At 36.0% G+C, this 26,787-nt stretch overlaps 1 protein-coding gene across 10 annotated transcripts; it reads right to left on the reverse strand.

The window, feature by feature from the left end:
• Positions 1-26,786, reverse strand: BRD9 (bromodomain containing 9). Of its 10 annotated transcripts, none has more exons than XM_059850812.1 (18): positions 26,644-26,786; positions 25,509-25,729; positions 23,800-23,932; positions 22,064-22,124; positions 20,988-21,132; positions 18,960-19,070; positions 18,024-18,136; positions 15,932-16,021; positions 14,964-15,096; positions 12,698-12,773; positions 11,297-11,392; positions 10,415-10,547; positions 9,511-9,622; positions 7,836-7,874; positions 7,324-7,395; positions 5,964-6,066; positions 4,052-4,219; positions 1-3,290 (listed from the first exon to the last, which is right to left on the reverse strand). In XM_059850812.1, exons 1-18 carry the CDS (start codon positions 26,714-26,716, stop codon positions 3,190-3,192), a joined length of 1,980 nt encoding a protein of 659 aa, XP_059706795.1. In that variant the 5' UTR covers positions 26,717-26,786; the 3' UTR covers positions 1-3,189. The 10 variants fall into 10 exon arrangements, with proteins under 10 accessions (XP_059706795.1, XP_059706779.1, XP_059706787.1 ...); XM_059850796.1 differs by having other exon boundaries at positions 15,932-16,060; XM_059850804.1 differs by having other exon boundaries at positions 18,024-18,139.
• Between the last annotated feature and the right edge of the window lies 1 nt (position 26,787).

Consider the following 26,787-nt stretch of genomic DNA (forward strand, 5'->3'; position numbering starts at 1 on the left):
GATTTTTTAATTTTTATTTTTTACCTAATATTTTCAGGTAAATTCTGTCCCTGTACTTGTGTATCTCAGAGAGTGGCATAAATTTGCTCCTTGCTGAATCCTTGTTTACAAAGATGTTTGCTATGTGTGCAATACAGTCTCAATATTCCCTTTGCTGCCACTGAAGATGACTGTGCTAAAACATGAATTTGATGATAGACATACAAGAGAAAAGAAAAATCACAGTTATTTAGACCACTGTACATTTTCATTGACATATTTTTACGTTGTGGAAGAACTGATCTAAGATTTCTCTTAACATTGCTTACATCCTCAGTGCAATACATTTTTTCATACAGCAGTTACTAGAGGGAAAAATTGAAAAAATGCATTTAATTTTCCCAATTTTTTATAGAAAGCCTGGGTTAATTTTACCAAACACCCAAGGAAGTTCCCCTCTATTTCAGTGGCAGCATATTCCAACCAATGGGAACTCACATAAAGTTTACTGACATATGGTGCCACCTAGCTAGATGTTACATGTTATGTATTACAGATTTGAATAGGGTGCCAGGGACACAGTCTCATCTCCTAAATGAACCAAACAGGAAATAGCTATCAAACACACTAGAAAGGAATAGTGTTTTCTTGGATTAAATAAATAATATGTTATGTAAACTCACAGAACTAAATCAAGTTTTTCAAATTCTTAGTATTTAAATAGGACCATAAGATTGGAGGCCTTCACTGGTTAGTTCAAAGCTTTTCTGTGTATATGAACTTACCACCTACAGAGACAATAGCAAATAAGACACGGCTTAGGGAATTTTTTACCCTTCAATTAAGGAAAGGACAGGCAGATTTCTTCTTAAGGCTTTTTTTCAAATAAACCAGAATCATTTGGAAGATGCAACAGTGTACCACTGGTACAAGCATAGGCACATACATCAACAACAAAGAGGAGCAAGAGATTCTCTTTCAGCACAAGAATCAGTAAAAATGCACTGTGACAAACAAGTGACTGAAAGACATTACTTCAACCACTTTAAAATTTTAGCCTTTTTTTACCAGAGACTGCAAACTCAAGAGTCCAATCTTTCTATAAAATTTAGAAGAATGAGATTTCTCAAAGAAACATGAAAGCTTTTCTTATGACATTTAGTGAGCCCAATCATGTGTCTCAGTACATTCAGCAAACAGGCTACAAGTCAATGTCTGCCACTTTTGAGAAGGCACCACAGCAAAAACATTTATATTTGCTTCTAGGAAGAAGTTTTGTCCTAAAAGCATTTTTCCCTTGGGGAATGCAGGCAGTAGGCCTAGTGAAGGGATTGTCCAGCACCCATGGAACAGCAGATGGAGATTGCTGTGCATAACTAACGTTGCTTAAGGGCCAGATGGGCTGAATAAATAAGCAATCCTTCCTCAGGCACAAAGTGCTCTCTGGTACAGTAATGATGCAAACAACATCCAGCCTTTTATACAACCAGCTCATGGAGCCCATAAAGGCTGATCTACAGAATTTCACAGAGTTTGAATGCATTCTGCCTGAAATCCAAGGTTTACTACTTTCAGTAGTAAACACTGCAGTTCAAACAAAAACCAGAACAAACCAGCACATTCTTCTAGAGGGGTATTTTAAACATTGTCCTGTGGAATTTTATTCAAGAGCTAAGGCAGGCAATTCAACAGCAAGTGTTTCAATAAAGATTTCCTCACCAACTGTAACTACAATTTAGAGTCTATTACAGGAATCAATTTATATTTACCGTATAAGAAATCAGACTTACTAGAGATCAAAAGCATGTTAGATTAAAGACACCTTTCAATTGAAATCATTTTGGGAAGCTGCAAACCGACACAAGGCTGTGTGTCCATGCAAATCCTCGCCAACAACACTGCCACAGGGCAGCAGACCATCCATGTCACTTCCAAAAACCCACTGTCATGATGCATCAGAATGCAGGAGAGGCAAAGGAGCCCAAGCACAGTGCCACACACTTTCCTAACAACTCCCAGACAGAAAAACCTCTCCATGTTCTTTCTTCAGCACTCCCACTTGGAATGAAACAATCTTCCTATTTAGAATTTATCAAGACTTTACTACCAGTTATCTGACTTCCTTAATGGTTCCTAAAAACTGAGGAGGTTACTAAAACTAAATGTTTTTTTTATTTATAGCTACATGTGGCAGATGAAATTAATCTTTTGAAGCAGCACATGAATTCAACCCAAAACTCTTTAGTATTTCAGACTTAGTATAAGGAAGCAAACTTCTCCCTGGCAAGAACAACAGATTTGCTATACATCAAAATTGCTTTTCTATTTTTATTAATATTTACAAAATAATGTCAATTCAAAACATTTGTTTGCTTGCAAATAGCAATAGTACAAAACCCCTCAGTTTCAGTATTGATGTATTATAAAAGTTTTATTTTGGAATTACTGAAAAGCACACCTTATCCAGTGTTTTTTTCACCCTATGAGATATACACATCATATTAAAAAATACAAGTATTATCTTTTCTTTGTGTTTCAAGATACAATAGATCACAAAAACGTACATCTTTTTAAAATCCAGGGTAGAATTTTTGTAAATGAGCATTCTACCGGAACTACCAAGTACTGTTACTTTCAAACTAAATGCCCTCTGCAGTGATTAAAACAAGATTTTAAAATATGGGGAAATGTTTAAAACAATTTCTACAGATTATTAGCATTTGGAGATGGAAAACACAATAATGATCCCGACTCATGCAGCTCTTTGTTCTTCCTTGGAGATGTTCAGGTCTTAACCTGAACAGCAGATAACAGAATAATTATCTACAGAACTAGTTGATAATTGTACTGCAAACATTTAACGACTGTTGCCATGATTCTGGGAAAATTATCACTTTTCAGTGTCTATAAAATATAAATTTTTCTAACACATTATTTGTTGCTTTTCGGTCAAGATTCACACACCAGTAAATAACACTCTCCCTTAACAAACAAAATGAAAGCAGTTCTTGGTACATTGCTAACAACATGATGCACTACTTAGTTTGGGGTTGGGGTTTTTATATGTTTGTTTGTTTAATCCTGTATACATGATAATATTATACAGCAATCCTCATAGAAAAGAGGACAAAAATGCAGTTTCTGTCATGGACAAAAACTTTATAAAACATAATACAATTAAAATACAAAATAAATATAGTACATGTCAGATTAGTTACTAGTAGCATTTGAGGTTTCTGGAGACTGAAGAAATTCATAGGGATCGTGAACCATGTCTTGCTGTTCTCCAACACTCAGATGAGAGGGGCTTCCTGTTGAATGTGGGAAAAAAAACCCAAAACTTTAAAAGTACAGAAAAAATTAAGAGATACTTATACATATAAACAGGAAGGTTATTTCACATGCTCCTTTTAGACTTTTAAAGTAAGACAAACATCTAAATGATATTTAAACAGGAGATTATGAAAAAGAAATCACAAGATTCTTAGTAATTTAAATAAATTTTGGAATATTAATCATTATGCTATTACTCTGAGTCGATTACTCTGAATTAATTATATAAAATGCAACTGAGTATCATGCATCCAACATCTTCTACCTTCTCAGAAATGGCACCAAATTGTTAAGCAGTATGTTAAGCTATCGTCCCATCTTATCACTGAATTTTACAGTTGACAATGAAATGCTGTTGTAGATTCCCACTTGTTATTTTGCTGAACACAACTATGCTGAAGTAAAATAATCATTATATACTCCTTAGTGTTATTGACGGCATCAAATGCAAGTGCTTATAGGAATTTGCCATTGAATTATCAATTTACTTCACAATTACTTCAACCACATCTAATCAAAAAATAGGAAATTACAAATTAGTGGTCTTAGTTCTGGAGGTTCAAAGTATGTCTTGTTAGTTATCTCTGCCAGGCATATTTAAAAATTAAAACACAATCAGTCAGCACACTGTTTCATCACAGTAGTTTTCCACAAAGATTTCTATAAATTACAATGTAAGTTTAAACCAATTCCAAATAGAACACAAGTACTGGAACTTCTGTGACAGAGCTAACTTTACCAAGATGATGTTGGTCTCTTTCAGAAGTATTGGAGAGGGAACTCAAATTGGATGATGGCCGGGATCCCACTCTGTCAGCCTGAGCTTCATGAAGGTCCTGAAGCAGTTTAGTTGTTTCATCTAGATGTAGATGGTTATCATCATGATCAAGCTCCTTCTTCACTTTTCCTAAGAGCCACCAACCAAAACCCGTAATTAGCACACGTACATTGACCCATGAATTAACAAGTCACTATAAAAAAGTTCTAAAAACTTAATTAACACAAGCATTGTCTATACCCAAATTACCTCAATCTTGCATTTTCCCTCACACTTCTAAAAAGCAACAGCTGCAGACCTGTGCAGTATTGAAAGATGAAGGAAAGTGCCACAAGGAAATGGCTGAAACTGAACTGATTCCCAGTATCTAAACAACTGCAAGAGCTTAATTTGTCTCCCTTAGCTGTGAAATGCCAGATATGGACAGAGTGGCCTGGGTTGGAAGGGACAGTAAAGGCCATCACATTCCAATCCCCCTGTCATGGGCAGAGACACCTTTCACCAGACCAGGTTGCTCAAAGCCCCATCCAACCTGACTTTGAGCACTTCCAGGGACAGGGAACTCACAACTGACACAACTGTGTCAATTCCTCACCACCCTCAAAGTAAATAACACATTTAGTTTGTGGCAAAACAGAGTCAGCAAGCAGATCATTTAAATATCTAACTCAAAATACAGTTTAAACAGAACATGGAATCTATGGAGGCAAAGTAATCCCCATCACAGAACATTCTAAGAACAGTATCTTCTCCAGCTACATTAATTTTGTACTAAGTCAAATTAATTTGTGAAATTGGAAAGAACTGGACGTATGTGCCAATATATGCTATTCTTTCATATGAAGACCTAAAAAAATACCCTCAACTTTAAACAGGAAGATAAACTCCTTCCCTTCTCTTTCTTTAATGTTAATTTTGAAAGAATTATGATAAGAAGTAATTTCATAAACTCTCTCTGGAAGCCAACTAATCTAGCAGTACGATTATTTACAGAAAGGCCAAAGAAGAAAATATAAGCAGGTTTCAGTAGTGCATTAAATTTATAGTAATACTGATTTGTCTAAACATTATCTATAAAATGGATATTTATTCCTTTTTACTGAAGAAAATAAAATTAGAGACAGCATAATCAGAACTTACAATTGCTTTTCAAACTGCACCTATGTGAAAAATTTGTAGGAATCTTTTTTCACTTTAAGCCTTCAATTAATTCGGTTGTGTTTTATAATAGACAGCTTGGCCTCTTTCACATTCAGAACTAAAAGTACCTTAAAACATAAGCAAGTTGTTTGCTTGGATGAAATTTTTGAAGACATTTGACTAGCTCAGCTGCCTGCAGAAATGGTAAGAATATCTGCTGTGGTATTTACAGGATAACTATCAAAGACATGTATTTGAAACAGTGTCCAAATTCTTTCACACAACTGAAGATGAAGTCTATCCAGCACCAGAAGTTCCTTCCCAGTTTTGTTTTGGGATATTCCAAGTAGCAGTATGATTGGGTTTCACATACTTACCTAATTCCCAAGTTATTTTAAAAGACATTATATGAAGCAGCACAATTTCTGAGTGAAAACTTCACACTGATTCTTAAAATTTATATTACTATGAAAACAAGAAATACAAGCAAAGCTACCAAAATAGTGAGGTACAAATACTTTGTTTTCTTCAATTGTTCTTGTATAACACATGGATGTCTCAAAGGAAAAACAGAGCAAGGTTTCATTTATCAGCCCTAGACTTTTACCGCAGTCAAATGTATATTTATTACTACTTTTCAAACCCTTTTTTTAATTTTAGCAAATCCTGCTGTCATTTTCTCTAAATGGTACAACTAAACCGTAACAGATGTCTTGTATATTTAGCTACTTACCTAACGAACTTAACATAGAAATATCAAGAGATACATCTGAATACGGCTTCATGGAGAGAAAGTCCAAGTCAGAAGTGTTACTGTCTCCAGCAGATTCTCCAACCTATTAAAATACAAGAAACAGAAAGATTAGCAAGAGAGACAAGCTGTGATGCTAACTTCTCAAAGTTTAATGCACAAATCCATTCTCTCAGAAGTGTTACCTCAACATCTGAGACTGGAGCATCCATAACCATCTTGGCTAACCTGAAATTCAGAGACAGCTCAAAAAGATTCCTGGACATGAATGGCCAGGGATGTGCACAGTAGTCCAAGTCTTTTATCTCATGATCCAGGACTGCTGAAACTCAATGACACACTCAACTCATTCATGTCTCATGGTAGAACCCTAGCAGGTGGAAGTATTACCAGCGTCCCTCATCTTCTCCATATGTGAACATTGGATTTACTGAAATTTTCCGTACAGTGGGCCTCCTTCTTCACAGTATCAGCTGGAACTGGCCACTCTAGTATTTTTCCTATACATTTGGATAATGACATACAGCCTGCACTGTGCAACTCCCTTTCTTTCCACACCCATTGCAATATTGCTAATGTAATGGCACAAAGGATGAAATCAGAGTCACTAAGCTTCAAAACCTGTTCTAAGGGAAATCTCTGAGGGTGCCTGATCCAGCAGGAGAAATAAGACACTCAGGTAAACATACAACCAGATATTACCTCTTAGAAAAATGAAAATGAAACCTAGCATGTACATGAAATAACTTAGTCACCTTCTAGAGAAATTCACACCTTCCCACAAAACATTAGGAATATTTATAAAACTGATTTTTTTTTTAGTTGCTGTAATGTGATCAATATAATTTTTATGTGAATTGCATGGAATGTTGTGCATATCTTCTCTTGTCACAAATAATTTGCAAGATAAAACCAGTACCACTTAAAGAAAGATTTTATTAGTAGCTGCAAAAGCTTAAGATATGTATTATTTACCCATACTTTCTAAAAGACATTTTCAATGGATATGGTAAAACTGATTAATATTAATGGAGTTTTTTCCAATTCTACAGCAGGCTGAACCTCAAATATTGATCAGCAGATCAAGTATCTTTTTCAGATTCCTATGTGATCTTTCTGCCTCTGAGACTTAGTTATGCGTGCTGAAATAAGCTGAAGAACAATGAAGCCACAAATGAAAACAGCCTGCATATCAGAGAATTCATTTTCAGGACTGCAACCTTATTCCAGATAATGTAATTTTAATATTCTACCTCAGATTGTGCACTGAAACAAAATAATGTCTCAAAACTACTTTTTTGTTTCTGTTTCCCTGCCCACCCCCACCCCCCAGCCATTTTACCATAATCTGTTTGGAAGAATCCAGACAGGTATTGCGCAACTTGTGTTCTTCTTTTATGAGAACTGGCAGAACCTAAATAACAAAGAAATACTTTAGATCTTAGCATTTCATACCTTATATTTACTAAGCATGTTCCCTGAGAATGTTTGTGTAATTTCCTGGTTTTCCACAATGAGGTCCTGGGCCATCATAGTAAACTGCCACATTCTGTGATGCTCGATTAGAACGGTCACAAAAAACTAAAGACCAGCTCTTCTCTAGGGCAATCATATGTCAGTCATGCCAACAATTTGTAACTAACCAGGACAGCCTGTCCAGGAATAACCTAAAGCCTCTCCTTTCTCATATACTCCACTTATCAATCTTTTTTGTATTACCATACAGAACAAAGGCACATTAAATAAAATAAAGAATTGGAATCTTGCAAGCTCAGAGAACGTAACTTTCTCTACTTTAAATGCCAAAACACTTTTCCCTGTTAAAAAACCCAGCAGAGCATTAGCATAACTTACTTTAACTTCATCCAGTGGTTTTACTGGGATGTTTCGCCTCTGGAATGAAAGAATACCAATAACTGAACACTTATAACTGCTTATATTGAACACATGAGAAAGACATCTTTCTTGTACCATCTCAAGCATATTCAAACCACACACAAAAGGAGGCTAGAGACAGCTAACTTTTTCACATATCTGTAACATAATTAGAATGCAACAGTTGCTGTTCCTAAATATTTTAATACTATGCATTTTAACTAATCTTTGAGTCCCCTTATACTGTTTCTTCTGCTCATAAACTTTATATTCGAATGTAGTATCTTTGTCATTACTTCAGTAACTTCTGATCACAAATCATTCAAGGTTATACTTCCAGAGATACTAATTCTTACTCAAATGCAGCAGTACAAAATGCTCAAGCATAGAACACCATGTATATGATCACTGAAACACATGTAATTGTGTAAAATCAGTGTATATCCATATATGTCACAACTAAACAGCATTTTCAAGTGTAAATAGCCATTGACCATTTGGAAGGTCCTCAGAAATTCTCACCTGGAACAACATTCATAAAAAAACATGGTAAAAGGCAAAACTGCATTTTATTTTAATGCTTAGTGTGTGTATGCAACATAGCGATGTTGCATACACACATTTCTATATGTAGAAAAGTATTCAAAATATTGGGTTTTAACTTTTTGAACTAATCCTTTACATTTCTTCCTGTTATATGTTCCATCTTTGTCTGTAGGGAAAAAACACCCAGATAATTCTAAAGGATCATCAGTGTTTTTCATTCCATTGTCTCCTTATTTTCAAACACCACCCACCCTACTCCACGTCTAAGTCTGCAAAGATAATCTCATTTCCACCGGGTCAGGAATCCGAAGTACTTTCCATCTTCCCAGCCTGCCTCCCTTTCTCTATTCTTCAATGTTTCAGAGTGTCAGCATTTTATATAGCAGACAATTATTTCAAACTAAGACTGTCTTTCGATGTGATGATAACATGAAATTTATCTTCAGAAAATTTGCTTTTTTTTAAGCTTATTTTCTCTTGGGAATGCAAACATTCTCACTAGAACCATACACATTTCTGAGAAAACTCTCTTCTCCAATCTTGGTATGCATCTCTTCAGGAAAGTGCTTTTGGACATAAGTTAAAAGCTTTCTCTGTAGACACGCTACATGAATGTAAAATTTAGCACTGGGGGGTAAAAGACAGCTGGTACAGTGGTAATTACTCCGGTTTTTAACTTTACTTCCATTTTCCAAATAACTAATCCTTCCATGAGAAATATATTTTGCTTTTCAATTAAGAAAAAACCCAAAACTTTAACAAAAAGATTGCAATGTAACTGAGAAGTCTGTATGTAAGTCATGACACTGAGTGACAAGACTGCCCAAACTCCATCCAGTCGGTTGGACTCTGCTATGCTGCATCTCCTGTCTCCTCCTTTCTACAGTCACATAGTGAACCACACTGGAGAACTGACCTAGCCAGAGAAAGGGATTCCTCCTTCATTGATTAATTCAGTCTCTAATTTGGTTAATGGTTGCTTGAACAGCTAAACTTGTACTGCTTAAACTGGCAGTGGAAAACGAAGCATCTCACACAGTATTAAAAAGCCAACAGGTTCATTCTTATTCTGATGAATTTGTGACACTTCAGTGCACCCAGGACACACCTGCTTTAGCTGATAAATAGTTTTGGAATGGTCACCACTAGTGATCTGGTCCAGAAGATCATCAACTATTTTCTTGCTGTAACTTCCAGCATCCTTCACAAATTCTTGTAAGCTAGCAGGAATGGAGATAAGCATTACAGAAAACATTTACTTTCATAAAAACTACTTCAACTTAAAATGCTTTCCAAATACACTAAGTTACACCTACATTTTCCTTTTCCTTTAACTCTTTTATGCTTCTTCAGGAAAGCAATTAAGGTCGCCAGGACACAGAACTTTTTCTTTTACTTTAATAGTAAAGTAGGTTTACAACTTGTTTTTCACAAGTACCAGCAAATTTTGTCTTGAACTATCATTGATGGTAAAGATAAAAAACTTGAGAAACAAAACACTAAAGATAAAAAGCTTGAGATTATTTCTTTCTCTCCAAGATCAACAATTCAATGATAAATGGCACTTTTCTTTTCAAGTAGCATTAACTCTTTTGAAACCCATAGAAAAACATAATTGCTTTAAAGCCACTGAAATATACTGCTTGCCTTTTAAAATTATTTACTGCTGGGTAACACTAAATCTGGGGCAACCTATAATATACTGTGGTTGAAGACCCTAATAACAAGATCCATAATAACCTTGCAATAAAATAGAAAGCTTAAAAGGCCAAATGGGAAAACGCTCCAAAACTTTCACCACCTCCAAAAAACCAAAAGCAAAAACAAACAACCAAAACAAAAATACCACGCCAAGAAGGATGAAAGCTAGCTTCAAATTTTACAGTGATTTCTTTTAAAAATAAGTTTTCGAAAAAAATCAGGATTTGGAGGCTCTTAGTTGAGATCTAGTTTAAATTCCTTTGCAAAAAAATGCTATGAGAAATTAGCTTTCCTAATAAGGAAGACCTTACCTTAAGGCACACTGGATCCCAGTTTCGTCACCATATGCTGAGTATAGGAGCTCCATCTCATCTGGTTTCAAATCATGAAATATAGAGTTGTTTTGCAAGGAAGGTGCTGTATTGGCACTGGTAAGAAAGGTTACTACACAGGTAAAAGACACAACAAATGATTAGCACAAGTGCCAAAGATCACTTGGGGAAAAAAAAAAAGATTAAATTTTCTGAAACATACAGAAAGTGCCATGTATTTTTTCCTCTAACTGAAAGCAAGAGCAGTGTCTCCAGGACACTTCCAGAATCAGCAATATTTTAACCATATAAACAAACATACTTATACTACTGAAAAATCAAGAATTAAGCTATCCACCCCACTCGAAGAATAAAAAGGTTCACAGTCACATTCCCTTATATATTTCTACATTTTGTGTGCATCTACATGATGGTTGCCAGTCAGTTTCTGGACAGCAGATTAGAAACTATTAAAAACTGTCAATAATACCAGGGAAAAAAATCCACAGTCTGCAAAATCTTTGTCATATGTTGCAAAAATGCAAATGACTGGAAGTTGTTTCTCAACTGTAAGTGCAATTACTATGGAAAAACTATTTCCCCGAGAGGAAATGGACTACCATTATTGGAAATCTTCTAGTGTGGCTGTAACACTAAGGTAAATATATTAATACATAAACTGCTAATTAAATTACATTTAATAAGCAAAATATTCAATGTAATAAAAGCCGCATTCTGCTGTTAATGGAATTAATATACATTATAAAAAAAAAACAAATGAACTTTCATAGTATAAACAGGTATAAACCAAAATGATTTTATATCATGCAATTGCCTGAACATTAATAAACACAAAGTTAAAACAGTGTCTTTGGTAATTACCTTTATTTCTTCGCTCATCTTTGAAGCCCAGTGTAGTGAAACCAGGTAATAATTTGCTTGACAGTGAACTCAGATCCACTGGGTGGGTTTCTTCCTCTAATAATTTGATTTAAAAGAAGGCTTAGAAAAGCATTTTGTGTTTACAATTTATGACAAATAATTAGAATTTGCTATTTTAGAGCTGTAATTACCATAAAGACCAAATGATTTTTAAACTATACATTAAGGGTAGGTACTGCAATTCAGGTTCTCCACTTAAATTTCAACCACAAGCTATAAGTACTCTTCCATGTCATATTCACAAGATCTATGGCTTACTTAAGTTATTTCACATTTAAAGTATACAGCAGCATCTGTAATTATTTTAGTAACTAATTCACAAACCTTCAAGTACCAGATATTACTAAAATGATAAGGGCAGTCTCTTGCAGTCTCTCATGCTGACTAAGCAGTTGTTTGTTTATAGAAATCCATTACCATCACTCTTTAAATTTTCAGTGGTGTAATTTCAGAGGCATTAAATCACTTTTTTGGTTTTTTTGAAATAGGTAATAGGCATGAGAGCAGCCAAAATGCTCAATTTCATTCCAGAAAAATTTACTACCAGATGAAAAATAATTTAGCAGGCTTGCATCTCTCAATGTGATTAGTCAAAAGCATTCATATATTCATCAGTGAAACAAGAGGAAAGCTGTGAAAAAATTCTAATCTCAAAAGGTGCAGAGAAGGAAGGGCTAAATCAACATGACACTCCAAAAACGATGGCATTTTATTCATTACAAATTCTCAATACTTCTGCATCTTGAGTTTGAAATTAAAGCAGAGGGAAAGCATAAAACAATATAAATAACATAATAGTAACAGAAAAAAAAAAGATAAAAGATCAAGGAACTAAAGAAAAAAATTGAGCAAAATCTCATAAACTTAAAACTGAAATTTAGCTAATGATTGAAATTAGGTTATAAAGAGGTAAAAGATTATTCTAAATTTGCATCTGTGCATTGCACATTTACATAGAATTGCACATCTTCATTCACCTTTTGTCATTAGGTATTAACACTACAGTGTACTTGCAGTAAAAGCTTCTCTTCCAAGCTCTTTATAAAGTTGTAGCAATGTGTAAGTGCTTATAAGGAGATATTATTTTATCTTCTCACTATTGGCATCAATAAAACAAAGCATCTGAAGAGTGAAAAAATGGAAGGCAAACAGAAACACCTTTGGGATGTTTGGGGAAAGGTTTGGGAAATAATTAATGAAAAGAATAAAAATTTTTAAAAAATTAAAAACAATTTTAAAACTCATCTACACTATGCAGGATCTGTATCTACAGTTAAGACTTCAAAATCTGTTAGAACACTCAAGACAAGAAATGTTTGCTTGAAAGAGCATAGCTTTTACCTTCTGCTTCTGGATCAGATGAATTTACTACACTAAATAATAAAGTTCCATCGCCATTTTTTTTCAGATAACCAATCTGTGAACAGAACCAGAGAGATACAGGAGGAATCATTCAAAACTGTTCACACTCAAAGAAAGAGCTGCCCATTTACAGAGAAAACTATAAAAAGCATTTTTAGCTGTATTGCACTGCAGTTTGGTATTCCCTTTTTCATACAGAGAACCTTGGGTCACAACTATTTAACACCACTTAGCCAGTGTTTCAGAACAGAACACTTAGGAGGAGAAGGTCATACATCATAAATACAATGCCCTATTCATCTTTCTAAGTCAGATCTCAAGTTTTCACCCAAGACAAACCCAATTTCGTTGTCATTAGCACGGAGCCAGCCTTTCTGACTGCAAAGTCCAGAACACACATTCTTTGTAGAAGCAGATCTGTAACTCCTATCCACAAAGTCACTGCTTATTTTCAAACATAGATTGAACTGCTTGGTTTCATGTCTCACTCACAACTTTCTCTACTTAGAAGTACTTTTATTAACACACTACCAAATTCTTCAAGAGGAAGAAGTGCTGTGACAGACCTACTGAAGTAGACAAGCACAATGCTAAAGACAGATGTGAAAGACAACAGAGCACACCACGGTCTATAAAGTTAGAGACAGATATGATGCAACAAGCAAAGCTACTGTCAGAAACCAACTACACATGAATTGAAAAAAAAACCACTGTAACCTCTCAATATAAAGGGAAAATGAAAACTGTTCTCTCCCTATACAAATATTAGTAAATACTTCTGAGGAAATGAACAACAAATCTCTCCTATTTTGTTTTATATCCACCTCCATCTGAAAAAGTTTAAAACTCTCTCTGTACAGGAGGCCAAAGCTAATACTGGCATATAATAAAAAGAGAGGCGAGATGTGCTGGAAAGAGAAGGAACAAGAACAGTATCTTCAAGTGATGGCAGAAGTTAACAACAGCTGAGTTCCAAGAACATGCCAGGGTTATCTAGATTCAGTGGGACATGCACTGGGGCTGTCAAGCTGACTTAACAGCTTTAGCAACTAAGAGCTGCACACCTTGAGAAACTTCCTTGAACAGTGAAAAACTGACTGCATCAGTCAATGTATTGCTTTGTAGAGATTTAAAAAGCCACTCTTACTTTGGTGGTTTCAAATAAGACTTCAATTCGAACAAATCTTCTCATTATCCAAAGAAACAGAAATACATTTGAAACTAAGCCTTCACCCACTACTCTTTGCAGTTTTATTTCATAATCCAACTTGAGCCTAAATTGACTGCATAATCAGGGCCACGGCCCAAGAAACGGACATTTAAGTTGAAGACACAACACCACTTTTGCTTCAAAGTTTCTTCTGCAATAGTTTTTAAAGAGGCGGAAAATGCAGATGGGGACACACCCTGATTCTTGACTGCAGTGACCACTAGACAGATGAGAAATGGGAGCAAAGGTGGGAATAAGTCTCCATAAAATTCAAGGGAAAGAGAGTAAAGGTATCTCAGTACAGATCTCTAGGGAATGCCTGGAGCATTCACACCAATCCTCGCACAAGGAAATGAAGGAATCCACCACTATCATCACCGAGCTAAAAAAACCACAGCTAAAAAAAAATTGATCCTTCAGAGAAAACTGCACCAACAGCACCACCAAGCTTGTTCTTGGAAGAGCACAAAACCCAAACATATAGAGTAACATCAGCATCACATTCAGGACTGTAAAACATGCTATCTAAACCTTGTCAATATAAGATCTTTGTATTTGGTACTCATGTATTTACAGCCACTGCTTGTAAATACAAAACTACAAGAGTTTACAGACTCTCCTCTTTAAAAACAGTAATTTAACACTAAAAATATGTTAATTCCTGGGGCGAGGGGGAAGGGACGGGAAAGAATGGGAATCCTAATAGCCCTTCAACCTATGCCATAGTTTGCTTTTTGCTTTTGCTTTTTATCGTTTACAACAATAAGAGAAGTGTGATGTTGTTTTAATCACTTTCAATGCTAAGGGCTGCAATTCAAGATGGAACAACATTTCACTGTTTCCTGCAAATGAATTTCCAAATATAGGACCTCGTACAGTGGCTTTCAGTGGCAACTAAAGATAGACAACAGCAGAACATACATCCCAGATGCTCCAGTCCCAGCAGCCTAGCAGTAAAGCCTGTTTCCTAACGTGAAACAAAGCATTCAATAGTCAGGCACAAACTGGAACTGCAAACTGCCATGTGCAGTAGACCTTGCTGTTGGGTAGATATCGATTGATCCTATCCCGAGCTTCATCTGCTGCATGTTCCACTAGTGCCAGGACATGTTCTTCAGCAGTGCTGTCTGTCAGGCTGCATGCATTCCCCTCAGGTTCAAAAATGCAGCTAAAAAAAGAGAAGAAGAGGAGTTGTAGCAATTAAAAGCTAAAACAAAACAAGGGTCTGAATTCTGGCTTTGCTTAATAGAACAATCAGTCCCACTCTTCTCCTAATGTCAGTCTACTTCAGCATTTAAGTGGAATTATAATCATTATAATCATAATAATAATACTATGAAGTTTTGCAGCAGAAGCTGCGAACTACCAAACTACTAACTTCAACAATTTAATTGTTTCTGTATCCAGATGAAAATGAAGTATAAAATAAAGCACAAAACAGAGATTGGGAGTGGCATTAATACTAGGTGAATGCTGTATGCATCTTTAGTTTCCCACATGCACGTATACGCTATTTTCAAAAACTGCAAACAGGAAGATGCAGAAAATAAATTATGTAATGAGAGACAGAAACTGTTGCTTATCAGAGAAAAAACCCAACAGGCTGCATTTATGATGGTTATGTCACATAGCTTGCAGAAATAGGACCCAACTCCCAGTCTAAAAGGGAGTCATTTAATTCCTATGTTTTCAGTATTGGCAGTGAGCATTCCTAATCTGTATCAATCACAAAACTGCTCGTAACTGAAATTACAGAATTTAACATTTATCTTTCAGAGATCCCTTTTCATTAGAGCTCCAAACCAATAAAATCATAGCAAATAAGCATACCCAAGGATGGAACATAGCTATCACATAAAATCAGAAAAAGGTAGTATCATAAAGAGAAGTGTGAAGATATCATAGAATATGGCAGTCTTCATTATATTTTATATATAAAATATATGTTGTAAATCAAAGTATTTCAGGGCATTATATGGACATTAGACACTAGGGCCAAACACCTTAGGTACTGGGTAGAGCATCTCCTCACACCAAATCCATTTCTCTCTCCTGGGTTATCTTCTTCCATTTGCTTAGCTAAGAATTTCTCTCTGTACAGAGATTCAGATCCGATACACAAGTAAGTTTTGCTATTAAAGACAATAAAAAGATCACAGGATCATACTATTACGAGACAAACCGGTTATACTATTTTGTTTCATTGAAACTTTAAGAAAGGGTGTACACAGCAGGAAACTCCTCAAGAACTGGCACTTTCTATCACACACTACAGAATACTTAAAGGACAAGAATTCTGAGAGAATGTTCAGAAGATTGTAACATCCTAAAAAAAATTCTCAAAAACTATTTAAACATTAGGATGTTCAAGTGATCAAGTCACTTTTTCCTCTATATAGAAGTCTAAGCTGCTTTAACACTTTGCAAACGTTGACTTCAACTCCTCTGTTTGTAAGCATAAAATATGAAGGCAAAAATATCTGCTATTAGGTTTGATTTTCCCCTCGCAAGGTCTTATTCTTCATCCAAAAATACAGTATCAATCCTACAGATGCAAAAATACAAGTATTTAAAAGTTCATGTTACTTAGAAGAAAACTAATTTCAACTACTAAAGTTACACAGATATTGAGAGGAACAGAAAAGTAGATTTATACTACATCTGATTGCTGATAAACTGATACCAGGATAAAATTAAAGGTCATAATTTTTAACTGTCTGATCTGTATGTTAATGTAGTTTCAATTTCTTGTTATGCGACAAAGTTACTCCTGTGGCACAGTTTATGCAAGAATTAATGCTGGACACCACACAAACCAAATTATTTTGTCTTCTAAAAAAAAAAAGGAACAACCAAAAAGCAAAGCACCTCCCCCTCAAGACTTGTTTACAAAAAGGCGCTTTCAGTTGATTTCTATCCACAATCCATTAAACAAAGGAGAAATTATACCTTCTCAATTCTCTATGATACAGTAACAGATTAATTTCTGTATGTTATCATTAGAGTAGCTTCCACCACAGATAATTACTGTTTAAAATAATTTTTGAAGATATATGTTGCAGTAATCTATTTCCAAAAAAACCCTAAATTAAAATACCACTTCTTCCGTCAGCAATAAGGATTACAAAAATGCTGGAAGTGTAAAAAATGAAAAGTGGCTGATGAGAACTCTAAAGCTCACTTTAAAAAAAAACATGAAACCAGGTAATTTTCACTTTTGTTACTTGGAAGATTTAAAAAGAAACCTGTAGAACAGATCTACATGGTCAGATTCTTTACAACATGACTAGTGATGCTCTGTTGCAATATTTTTTCCCATAAAATTCCAGCTGATATAATGCTTTACAATTAAAATTCAGTCTATCTTTGGATGCCTATGCAAGAACACTGAATAATATAAGTTACTGGTATATCGTGGTTTCTGCTAAAATCTCAAAAAATAAATTTATTAAATCCAGATTTAAAAAAAATTATTAACATTAGATTTTAGTTATAAAAATATGAATTTGTGACATGGGGGTACGTATTAGCTGGAGGATTACTATTGCGCTAGCAATGTATTTTACCAAGAAGTTTAATAAGATTTCACTGGGGATATGTTATCATCTGCTCCAGAAATAATCTCCTGCACTTTCATAACCTGTCAGACAAGGTTAAAGTTAAATAAAATCACTCACTGATCTGGGGCCACTTTGCCCTCATGGGAAGAACCTCTTACATTTTCATGAGATTACTTTAGGAAAGGAAAAAAAGAAACAAAATGCAAAAGGTATTTGTAGCTATACCTGAAATAATATATTAAACCATCATGAGAAGAAACCACTCATTATTTAATAGAGACATAAAGAAGAATGAAAATATCTCTATAGATATTAATTTTAAGTGTTTGAAAGAATATGCAGTCATCTTTTGAATTGTTTGCTTCAAGTTAGGAATCACTGGGTTATGAAACAAGTTCTATAAATAAACAAATAAAATACAATAAAACTGCCCATTTATCCTATGGACCTCAAGGAAAAATGCTCAGTTCCTTCCTGCTGTGTAATACTACAAAAGCTACAACAAACCAGTAAGCATGCCCACTAAAACCTTTACCTAATAACTTCTTTATTTTGCTTTTTGGATTTCTTGGTAGTCTCTGCTTGTACAGGAACAACTTCAGGAACAGGTTCTTCAACTGCTGTGTCTTCATCGCCCAAAAGAGCTGCCTGCTGAGAAAAATCCATGTCCTGCATAAACGACATGCTGCGCTTCAAAGCTAACAGCCGTTCCTAGAATCAGAAAGGACAGAGCGGCAGGGACTTAACCTTTCCCTCATAGCCAAGATGCTATGATAATGGGATGGGATGGGATGGGAATGGCCATGGCCTTATTTTGTTCTTAATGTCTCGTTTCCAATGGCGATGCAACATGATTTGGTCATGGTAGCATGGCATCAGAATTTCTGCAGCCCAACTATCAAGAGAGAAACAAACAAACAAACAAACTGCATATGCAAAAACAACTATTTTACACAAAACTTACCATCACTGTAACACATGCACACACTCACACACACGTGCACACACAGAGCAGCTCACAAAAAAAATCCTTCATTTGACAAGCCAACAACTGTAGCTGAGTAAAAAGTACTTGTGACACCTCTGAAAACTCCCCAACACCCAACACCTTCAAAAACGTAGTGCTTTCTTGTTTACATAGAAATAAAACTTAAATGAGATCTTGGTTCCAAAGTTTCAGCCAGAAGTAGGATTTTTCCGTAGAGTTCAATATATGTGGATTCTAACTGCTTCCACTGAAAGAAGCTCTTACAGACTTCAGTGGTGCAGGTAAGGCTGAGAAATAAGTAAAAATTACTGGGTTATAACAAAAATGCCATCAAGCCCTTAAATACAGCAGCACTAGCTGGCACTGCTGTAATTCATCACAGATGGATGAAACAACATTTACCATTGTTACTTTGTTCCTTTTAAGTATGGCAACATAAAAACCCCCAAAGTTTCTGCTTTTTGTTTTTAATAGGTGTCTTACTTTGCTCATCATCTTAAAGCCTGTGTGCAGTATCTTCTTGGCTAGCTTGTAGTAAACAGTATCTGGTCTGTTGTAAGTCATTGCATTATCACACATCAGTTTAAAATCAGCCTGTAAAATACAAAACAAAAGAACTGTAAACATTTCAGGTCCTTTGTTAAATGACTGGAAGATACCACTCCATCTTGGCGGCTCTTTGAAGAACATAGAAATATTCTAGGAGCAGGCTCATGAACACAAGCCAAAAGCAGAATTGCAAAGCAAGTTAAGCCTCTTCTACCTCTCCAAGATGCTCAGTTTCCTTTGGAACTGGCTTTTGGTTATAAAAAGCACTCACTTTCCTGAATGCCAAATGTAACATCTTCTCCTTAACCAAGTGGACCAAATGGACTAAATGCTCCAAACACTGGACTAAGCTACCAAGGAGACTTTTTACAGCATTACAAGCCCTCTGCCTCCAATTACCAAGACCATCACAAAGACAGAAACTGAGAAGGTAACATGGACGAGCAAACCATGGGCCAAGAAGCAGACAAAGAAGTGCACGTAAGCTACACTTCCAGTGATAGCCTTTCAAGTGCTGCAGAAACAGCCAGTCTTTTGCTTGCTCAACATTGAAGCAGCTCCTTTTTTTTCTGAAGCAAAACGAATTAGTGTTCTGCAGAAATTGCCCCTCTTTTAAATGCAGGACAGAGTTCTTTCAGACTCTACTCTTAGACAGATTATTTACTGTCTTGTGACTAGCCTCAGCTAGTTGTATCAGACAGGTAACCTTTTGTTTCAGAGGTTAAAAACCTACAAACTTCACTTCTGTATTAAGGTTATGGCTCTGTAGTTCTGTGTAATTAGGTACCCTCAGGTATCTAGAAAGGGACTCCAATTCTTTTTCCGCTCTAACATGGGCAGCCTTTAGGCAAACTTTTATCACTCCTCCAACTACCAGCAGAAGTTAAGTCTTCGAGATCAAAAAGAACGTCAGTCTAAAAAATACTGCAATTTTCTTTTTTTTATGTTTCTATCCCACCAGTTTCAATACTGCAACCTTGCCTGTTACTTAACAGTCACAGAGCTCCCACCCAAACTTCCCTTTTAAGCTGTTGAATAAGACAACCCAGCAAGACAGAATTTAGAGACCTTGCTGATGAGACATTGCTGATGGCAATGCCATCATGAATCCTTTCTCACTATTTCCTATAAATCTCTATAATATATTTAACAAAACAGAGTAATAATCTTTGTCAAAGCATCTGTAAACCATTCTTTGCTCACCTTGCCAGACCTTTCAGAAAAAAGAGATTAACCCTGAGAAACAAGCCAATGCTCTCTTGCGGAGGCTACCATCACATCAACATCAGTCCAGGAAAAAGCAATTCCAAAAGCTGCTAATAATTCACGACCTTCACAAATCAGTTAAAGAAAACTCCTCTCCTTCAGGAGCTAGCAATACCATGAAAACACTTCTTTCTGCCCTGTCTGTAAAACCATGATGTATCTAATAAATTATTACAGCAATAACAATATGATTAATTACTAAGTTAAGCTGCAAATAAATTTGCCAAGTAAGTTTCTGCCAGAAGACAATTTCAAATGAAGTTGTATAAAACCAAGAATAATTAAAGATAAAAACTATGTAATTGCTATTTACTCATATACAGGATGCTCCAGTATATCCACAGGTTTCTTGCGGACAGGGCCAAATTACACTTAAATCAATCTAACAAGGTCTAGATTTAAAAAAGGACAAAAAAGAAAAGAGCTCAGTGGCTTAAGTCTTTGTGATAATCTTACTCCTGTTGAAGTTTAGCAGCATAAGTTCCACCGAACTTTAGAAGATCTTCTTGGTTTCCATAGTAATTTATAGAAGATCGCAGTAGAGTGTGACAGATTATTTGTAACACACTGAATATACAAAAAAGTGCTCAGTTCTGAAAAAAATGAGCATTAATTATTGTAACAAAGGCTTCTACAGTTAAAAAGAATCTTCAGTTTCTTACTAGTTGTGAAATATCTAAATCTTTATTAATTCACCTTGAATTCAGTGACTGATTTGTATTCATTTGCTGCAATTTTTTCCTTCATTGTACCGAAATCCATAGGGTGTTTTATTATCATGGAATATCCAGGAGCAATGGCATCCGTGACTGGAAAAGCAAAAAACCCATGAGGATCTTTCCTAAAAATAAAAACAATAAATTTAGATTTACAGCAGCAAACAAAACAGTCATTGCTTTTGCATCACATTAATAACACAATAGTACTACTAAAAAACCAAAAACCATTAAAAACATTCTCATAAAACAAATGCATGTTTGAAAAATTTCCTGATAAAGGAGAGCATTGTGATTTCACATATGTAGATGTATTTAAAAAAGAAATTTTTGAAAATTTTCATTAAAATGTCTTTCAATTCAATTCAATGATCAAATGATCAATTCAAGCTAGTTCTTGTATTTCTTAATTAATTCTTGTATGTTTTCTGTGTTTCTACACTCCAACTTGGTATTTTGGCTTCATTGAGGAAAAAAGCTCAATTCTTCCTGTTCATAAGGTCCTCTAAAAGTAAAGACAATGTCTAATTTCTAAATTGGTTCCAAATTCAGCTTATTGCTACAAAATAAAAAAGGAATGTTTTTTAAACATGAGGCAAAGGTTTAAGAAAACAAGAAAATAAAAAACCTCTCCCAATTTAGAAGATTATCAAGTAACCAGGTCTAAATTTGCTTTGTGTCTGACAGTGGACACTGAATAAAACAAAATTTAACTAAAACAGTCCAATCTTTTAAAGTAATGTAGAGTTATAAATGGCTTTTAATCCCTAAACTAAGTCATTAATATTTAATAAATTTATAATGGCAATGTATAATTTGCCCAAAACACTTATTTCCCTGCCCAATGCTAGAATTGCAAACTTGGTAATAATTATCCTCAACTTACCTTTAAAAACAACCAGGTCTGACATGGTTGCAAAGGTTAACAAATATCTTACAGTCAGTTGCCAGGCACTACTTTCAAACAGAAAACCAGGATAAGAAGTTGCCAGGTAACACATATAAATATGCACCAGACACGGCCAACACAGCTGAAGATACAAAAACATTTACTACCTTTGAAGCTGGCGAAGGAAGTGTTCCAGTAATTGCTGGATTGGTGTGCTCTCATTTTCAGCTGCATTTTGAGATGAAAACCCAGATAAGTGCAATGAAACCACATATGCATATATTTTTTAATTTAAAAATATAAGTACCAGAGAGAAAATCTCACTACGAGTACAGCTTGTACTGATCTGAAGCCGAATGTATGAACATGGATTTCAAAGCAGAAGCACATCAGATATCTAAGCACACAATACCTATTTCTTCTTCCTTTATTTTCTGAGCTTTTTTTCTTATCACATTAAAACCCAGTACTCATTAAGTCAGATGCAGTGCTGAGTTTAGCAGCTCTAAGAACATGTATTAATAAGATTAAAATAATTACACTACATATTTCTGCAGAAAAAGTGAAACTTGGTTGCCCTAATACTGCAGTTGGGAAATCCATATTCTTACATGTTTGCTGTGCAATTTCCATGGTTTCTTCACCATAAACCCCATGCAATTCTACAAACCTTTCAATCACAGAGTGACAAACAGATGCAGATTTACTGGCAAGAGAGGTAACAACTACAATTTCACTTCCTGTACAGATCACACAAGAAACACTACATGCTAATGACCTGTTACTTCAGAGAGACTGGCTTTAAGTGACGTTTGAAACATTAATGAAGCATCAAGAATTGAAAATCCATCTCTCTGTGATAGAGGAAAGACATTTCCTTTCTTAAACAGAATGGGTCATGTAATTTATATGCATTTTACAACCAGATGAAAAGAGAATAATAATGGAAGAGAATAAGTTTTTATCTTGTCAGTTTTTAAGGCTCCTGACTACTCAGAGACATAAAACTCTGACCTGAAAATTTCAGTTACCTTGACAGCTGATGGCCACTATTCCTCAATTTAATGTGCAGTCACAAATATAAAATTCCTTGGGATTACTTGACTAGTCAAAGGGTAATATTCCAAAGACAAGACTTACAATATTCCTAATGACACAATTTCTTGCTACCAGGTTCCATTTTCAGGCTTATGTATAACTGAGATCATGAAGTAATTGAAAATTCTCTAAAGTAAAGGTTTCCACTGAGCAATGCTGAGTTTCAATTACTAAGCAATGGCTACAGGTAGAAAAAGCGAGGCAAAATCGGAAAGGATCAAACATGCAGAAGTTGCCACACACAACTGACAAATATTTTGGCTGGTGACAAGAATTAAAGAAGATTTGTAAATGAAAAACATGGCTGGTATGTAGTGTCTACAGTCTTTAGAGATACACTATCACAACTTCCCTTCCATGAGAATAGAGATACTAAAATTCCACATAGGTTAGAAAACAAAAAAAGATAAAACAACACCTAAGAAGTCTCCACAAGAGTTTTTTCCCTTGAACTAAATGAAACCTAGTTTCAGACATTCTGATTACTATGGTGTAAATGCTAAGGAGAAGAAATTAGGGGAGCACTATGTGCAATAACACTTTTATAATGAGGTTTACCCTGCCAAGGAACAGAGGCCAGAGACAGATGTCCTTGGCAACATCAGTCACCTGAAAAGAAACCTACTAAAATATGGAAGCACCAAGAGGAATACTGACTTTTCAGATAGCAGAAAGTTCTGGATGTTGGAAAAAGTAAAGTTCCCATATTTCAGTAAATCTTCATGAAAATTTTACTTCTGACAAAAGCTTTGTTTTGTGTGCTTTTGAAAAGAACCAAAATAATTTAATCTTTCACACTGTTCACCTGGCTGAGTTCTGCATGCTCTGACAGGACGATCTGGAGGAGGTTCAACCTCCACCTTTTTCCCAGGATCAAAGTCATCAGTTTCTCCTTCAGTGTCACACTGTTCCTTCTCCCTTTTCCTCTTTTTCTCTTCCTAGTACAGCAGAGAGAAGACATATTTTAGAGGGATGTACTTAGAATGTGTAATCCCACACATCAAAAGGTAAGAAACAGCGATGTTTTTAATTTGCAATACTCATTCAGTATCCAAGTCATAGTACAGTTTAAACAATACTGCAAACATTTTCACTATCACTTTTTCAATTTTCTTCTCCAATTAAAATTGTTCATCTTTTGCTACTTTGTATTTGATACAGTATTGTTCTATCATTCCTGCATGTTTATTGAAAAAACAAATTCTGAAGCAATTTATATGTAAAACTGCATCATAATAAGCTACACCAGAGAGCAAAGAAAGTTAATTTACTATTGAGTAAAGATCAGTCTGTGGCTCTGCTCTCATCAATGTATTTTTGTTGTTTGTCACATTAAACAGAAATGAGTAAAATATATGACAACTCAGCCGACAAAAGAACCATAAAAATCAGCGGTGGCAATTAATGATCTCTTCCTGAGTTTGAAAGCAAAGGCACACCTAAGTCATTCCTGAAATCCCACAATCATTATCCACTTTTGCACAGAAAAGCACACTTTCATTAACCTTCTTTATACTACAGTTTTATCACTTAACTATCCATTAGCTTATTTTGAATATATTACCATGAAGTTCTGTGAAAAATATCCAAACTCTCATCCCAAAACTTAGTAAAGGCAATTGATACTGCAAAATCTTATATGAAGGACAGCTGGTTTTGCTACATTTCAAGTCCCAGCCTGAAACATCTGTACTAAGAAAACTGTGCACTGTCTGTGCTGTATTTAAGAGCTTCTGAACGATCCTATGAGATCTGTCACTTCCAGATTAGTTTTTTGCTAGGATTGCATTACTTGGAACTGATAGATGTTAGCCAAAAAACACACAAAGTAGCACCAAAAAAACTGTCACACAAGAATAGTAAAACTACATGACAGAAAAGAATTAAAAAATCAGAAAGGTCAGAGAACCATTATTACACAAAATTAATACTCTTAAAATTGAATTGTATAAGTATCTGTGATTTTAAACAAACTCCCACACATTCAACACAGATAACTAAGGTGACCACCCTACTTGCTACTAGCAAAGTCACAAAGCCCAGCACACAGGTTATTCCAAGAGCTACAACAGTTCAGAAGCTGTTTTAAGTAAATATATCAATCCAGTAAATGTGTCCAGTAACTTGGCACATCTCCAAAACGTAAACACAGCCTGGATTTGAAAAGCTGAAAATACCCTCCCTAAATGGTAGCAAAACATGTTTGTGACCAGGCTAAAATACAAAAGATCCAACTGAAGAACAGAAACATTCATCCAAGGCAAATAAATAAGGAAAATTAAAAGTTATAAGAAGGAAGCTTTTACTTTGTTCATAGAATCATCACAAAAGGTATCTCCTGTAAATGGCAGAAGTACGCCAACTCACACACAAGGGTTTTCTACATTTCTGAAGTTTCTCCAGACTAAGCTCCTCGTAACTGTAATTTAAACTAACAAAGTTCTGTACCAGATTTTAGACCTGATAAGCAAGGATGAAGGCTGGTGTGTCTGAATTCTAAATATCACAGCTTACCTTTCTCTTTCTTCTTTCCTCATCATCTAGATGCTTTTCTTTTTCTTTCTCTGACTTCTTCTTCTTTTTCTTCTTCTTTTCTTTATGTCGTTCTCGCTCATGATCTGATCTATCATCGTAGTAACTAGAGTCATGCCCAGACCCAGAGAGTTCAGTGACTTCACTGCCTCCAACTTTAAGAACCAGCTTTAAGGGTTTTTCCAAAGGCTTGTCCACATAATCTAAATTAAAAAAAAAAAAAAATTAATAAATGCACAGGGAACTAACAGCATACAACAATTATATAATCAGTCTCACTTAGGTCAGAAAAGCCCTCTGAGATCAAGTCCAATCCATGACCAAACACTACATGTCAACTAGACCATGGCACTGAGTGTCACATTCAGTCTTTTCCTAAGGGCCTCTAGGGACAGCAACTCCAGCACCTCTCTGGCAGCCCATTCTAATACATAATCCCCCTTTTTGTAAAGAAATTCTTTGCCAATGTCCAGCCTGAATTTCCCCTAGTACACCTTGAGGCCATGTCCTCTCATCCTGTCAATGGTTACCTGGAAGAAGAGACCGACCCCCACCTGGCTACACCCTTCTTTCAGGCAGCTGCAGAGTGACAAGGTCCCTCTGAGCCTCCTTCTCTCCAGCATAAGCAACCCCAGTTCCAAAGCTTCTTCTAGAACCATTGTTTATAAGAATTCGCTGCAAATCAAAAATATACACAATACATTTGGAAAGAAAAACAATAGCTAAGGCTAACAAATCCAAGCTAACAAACAGTCATTCTGCACGTCTTACGTTGCGATGTTCCACAAACCTACAAGACATAAGAAACCGGCTCTTCGGCCTCCCCTAAAAACGTCGCAAGGTCCTTGCAGAGCAAGGTGAAATTAGGCATCATCGAGCACCGCAGCGACCGGATCCCCTCAGGAGCGGCCGTGGGGAGCACGGAGACGCTCCGGCTCGCACCGCACCGCCCGCCCCGCGTTCCTCGGGCCGCCCCCGCCGCCGGCAGCTCCGGCACTCGGAGCGAGCTCTCTGCCCAGGCCCCCCAGCCCGCGCAGGGACGCCGGGCCCCGCCGACAGCCGCGCCGGGGGAAGGGGCGGGCGCGTCCCGGGTACAAAGAGGCCCCCCGGCCCTTACCGCTGTAGGCGGTGGCGGAGGTCGAACGCCATTCTGCCTTCTCGGCTTTGTGCTTCTTGTGCTTCTTCCCCATGGCGGAGCCGCAGCCGGCCCCGCCGGAAGCGCTAGGGCGGGCGGCCCCCCCGCCCGGTCCGCCGCGGAGGA

This window comes from Haemorhous mexicanus, chromosome 1, assembly GCF_027477595.1.
Source record: "Haemorhous mexicanus isolate bHaeMex1 chromosome 1, bHaeMex1.pri, whole genome shotgun sequence".
Classification (NCBI taxonomy): domain Eukaryota; kingdom Metazoa; phylum Chordata; class Aves; order Passeriformes; family Fringillidae; genus Haemorhous; species Haemorhous mexicanus.

Coding starts and splice junctions, on each gene's coding strand:
- BRD9 (XM_059850777.1), bottom strand. CDS start 26,716: ATGGGGAAGAAGCACAAGAAGCACAAAGCCGAGAAGGCAGAATGGCGT. Junction 6,067..7,323: donor ATTCTTCCAAACAGATTATG/GTAAAATGGCTG, acceptor GTATTTTAATAG/GTTGGAGAATCTGCTGGAGA. Junction 4,220..5,963: donor TTCTATGTTAAGTTCGTTAG/GTAAGTAGCTAA, acceptor GGTGGCTCTTAG/GAAAAGTGAAGAAGGAGCTT.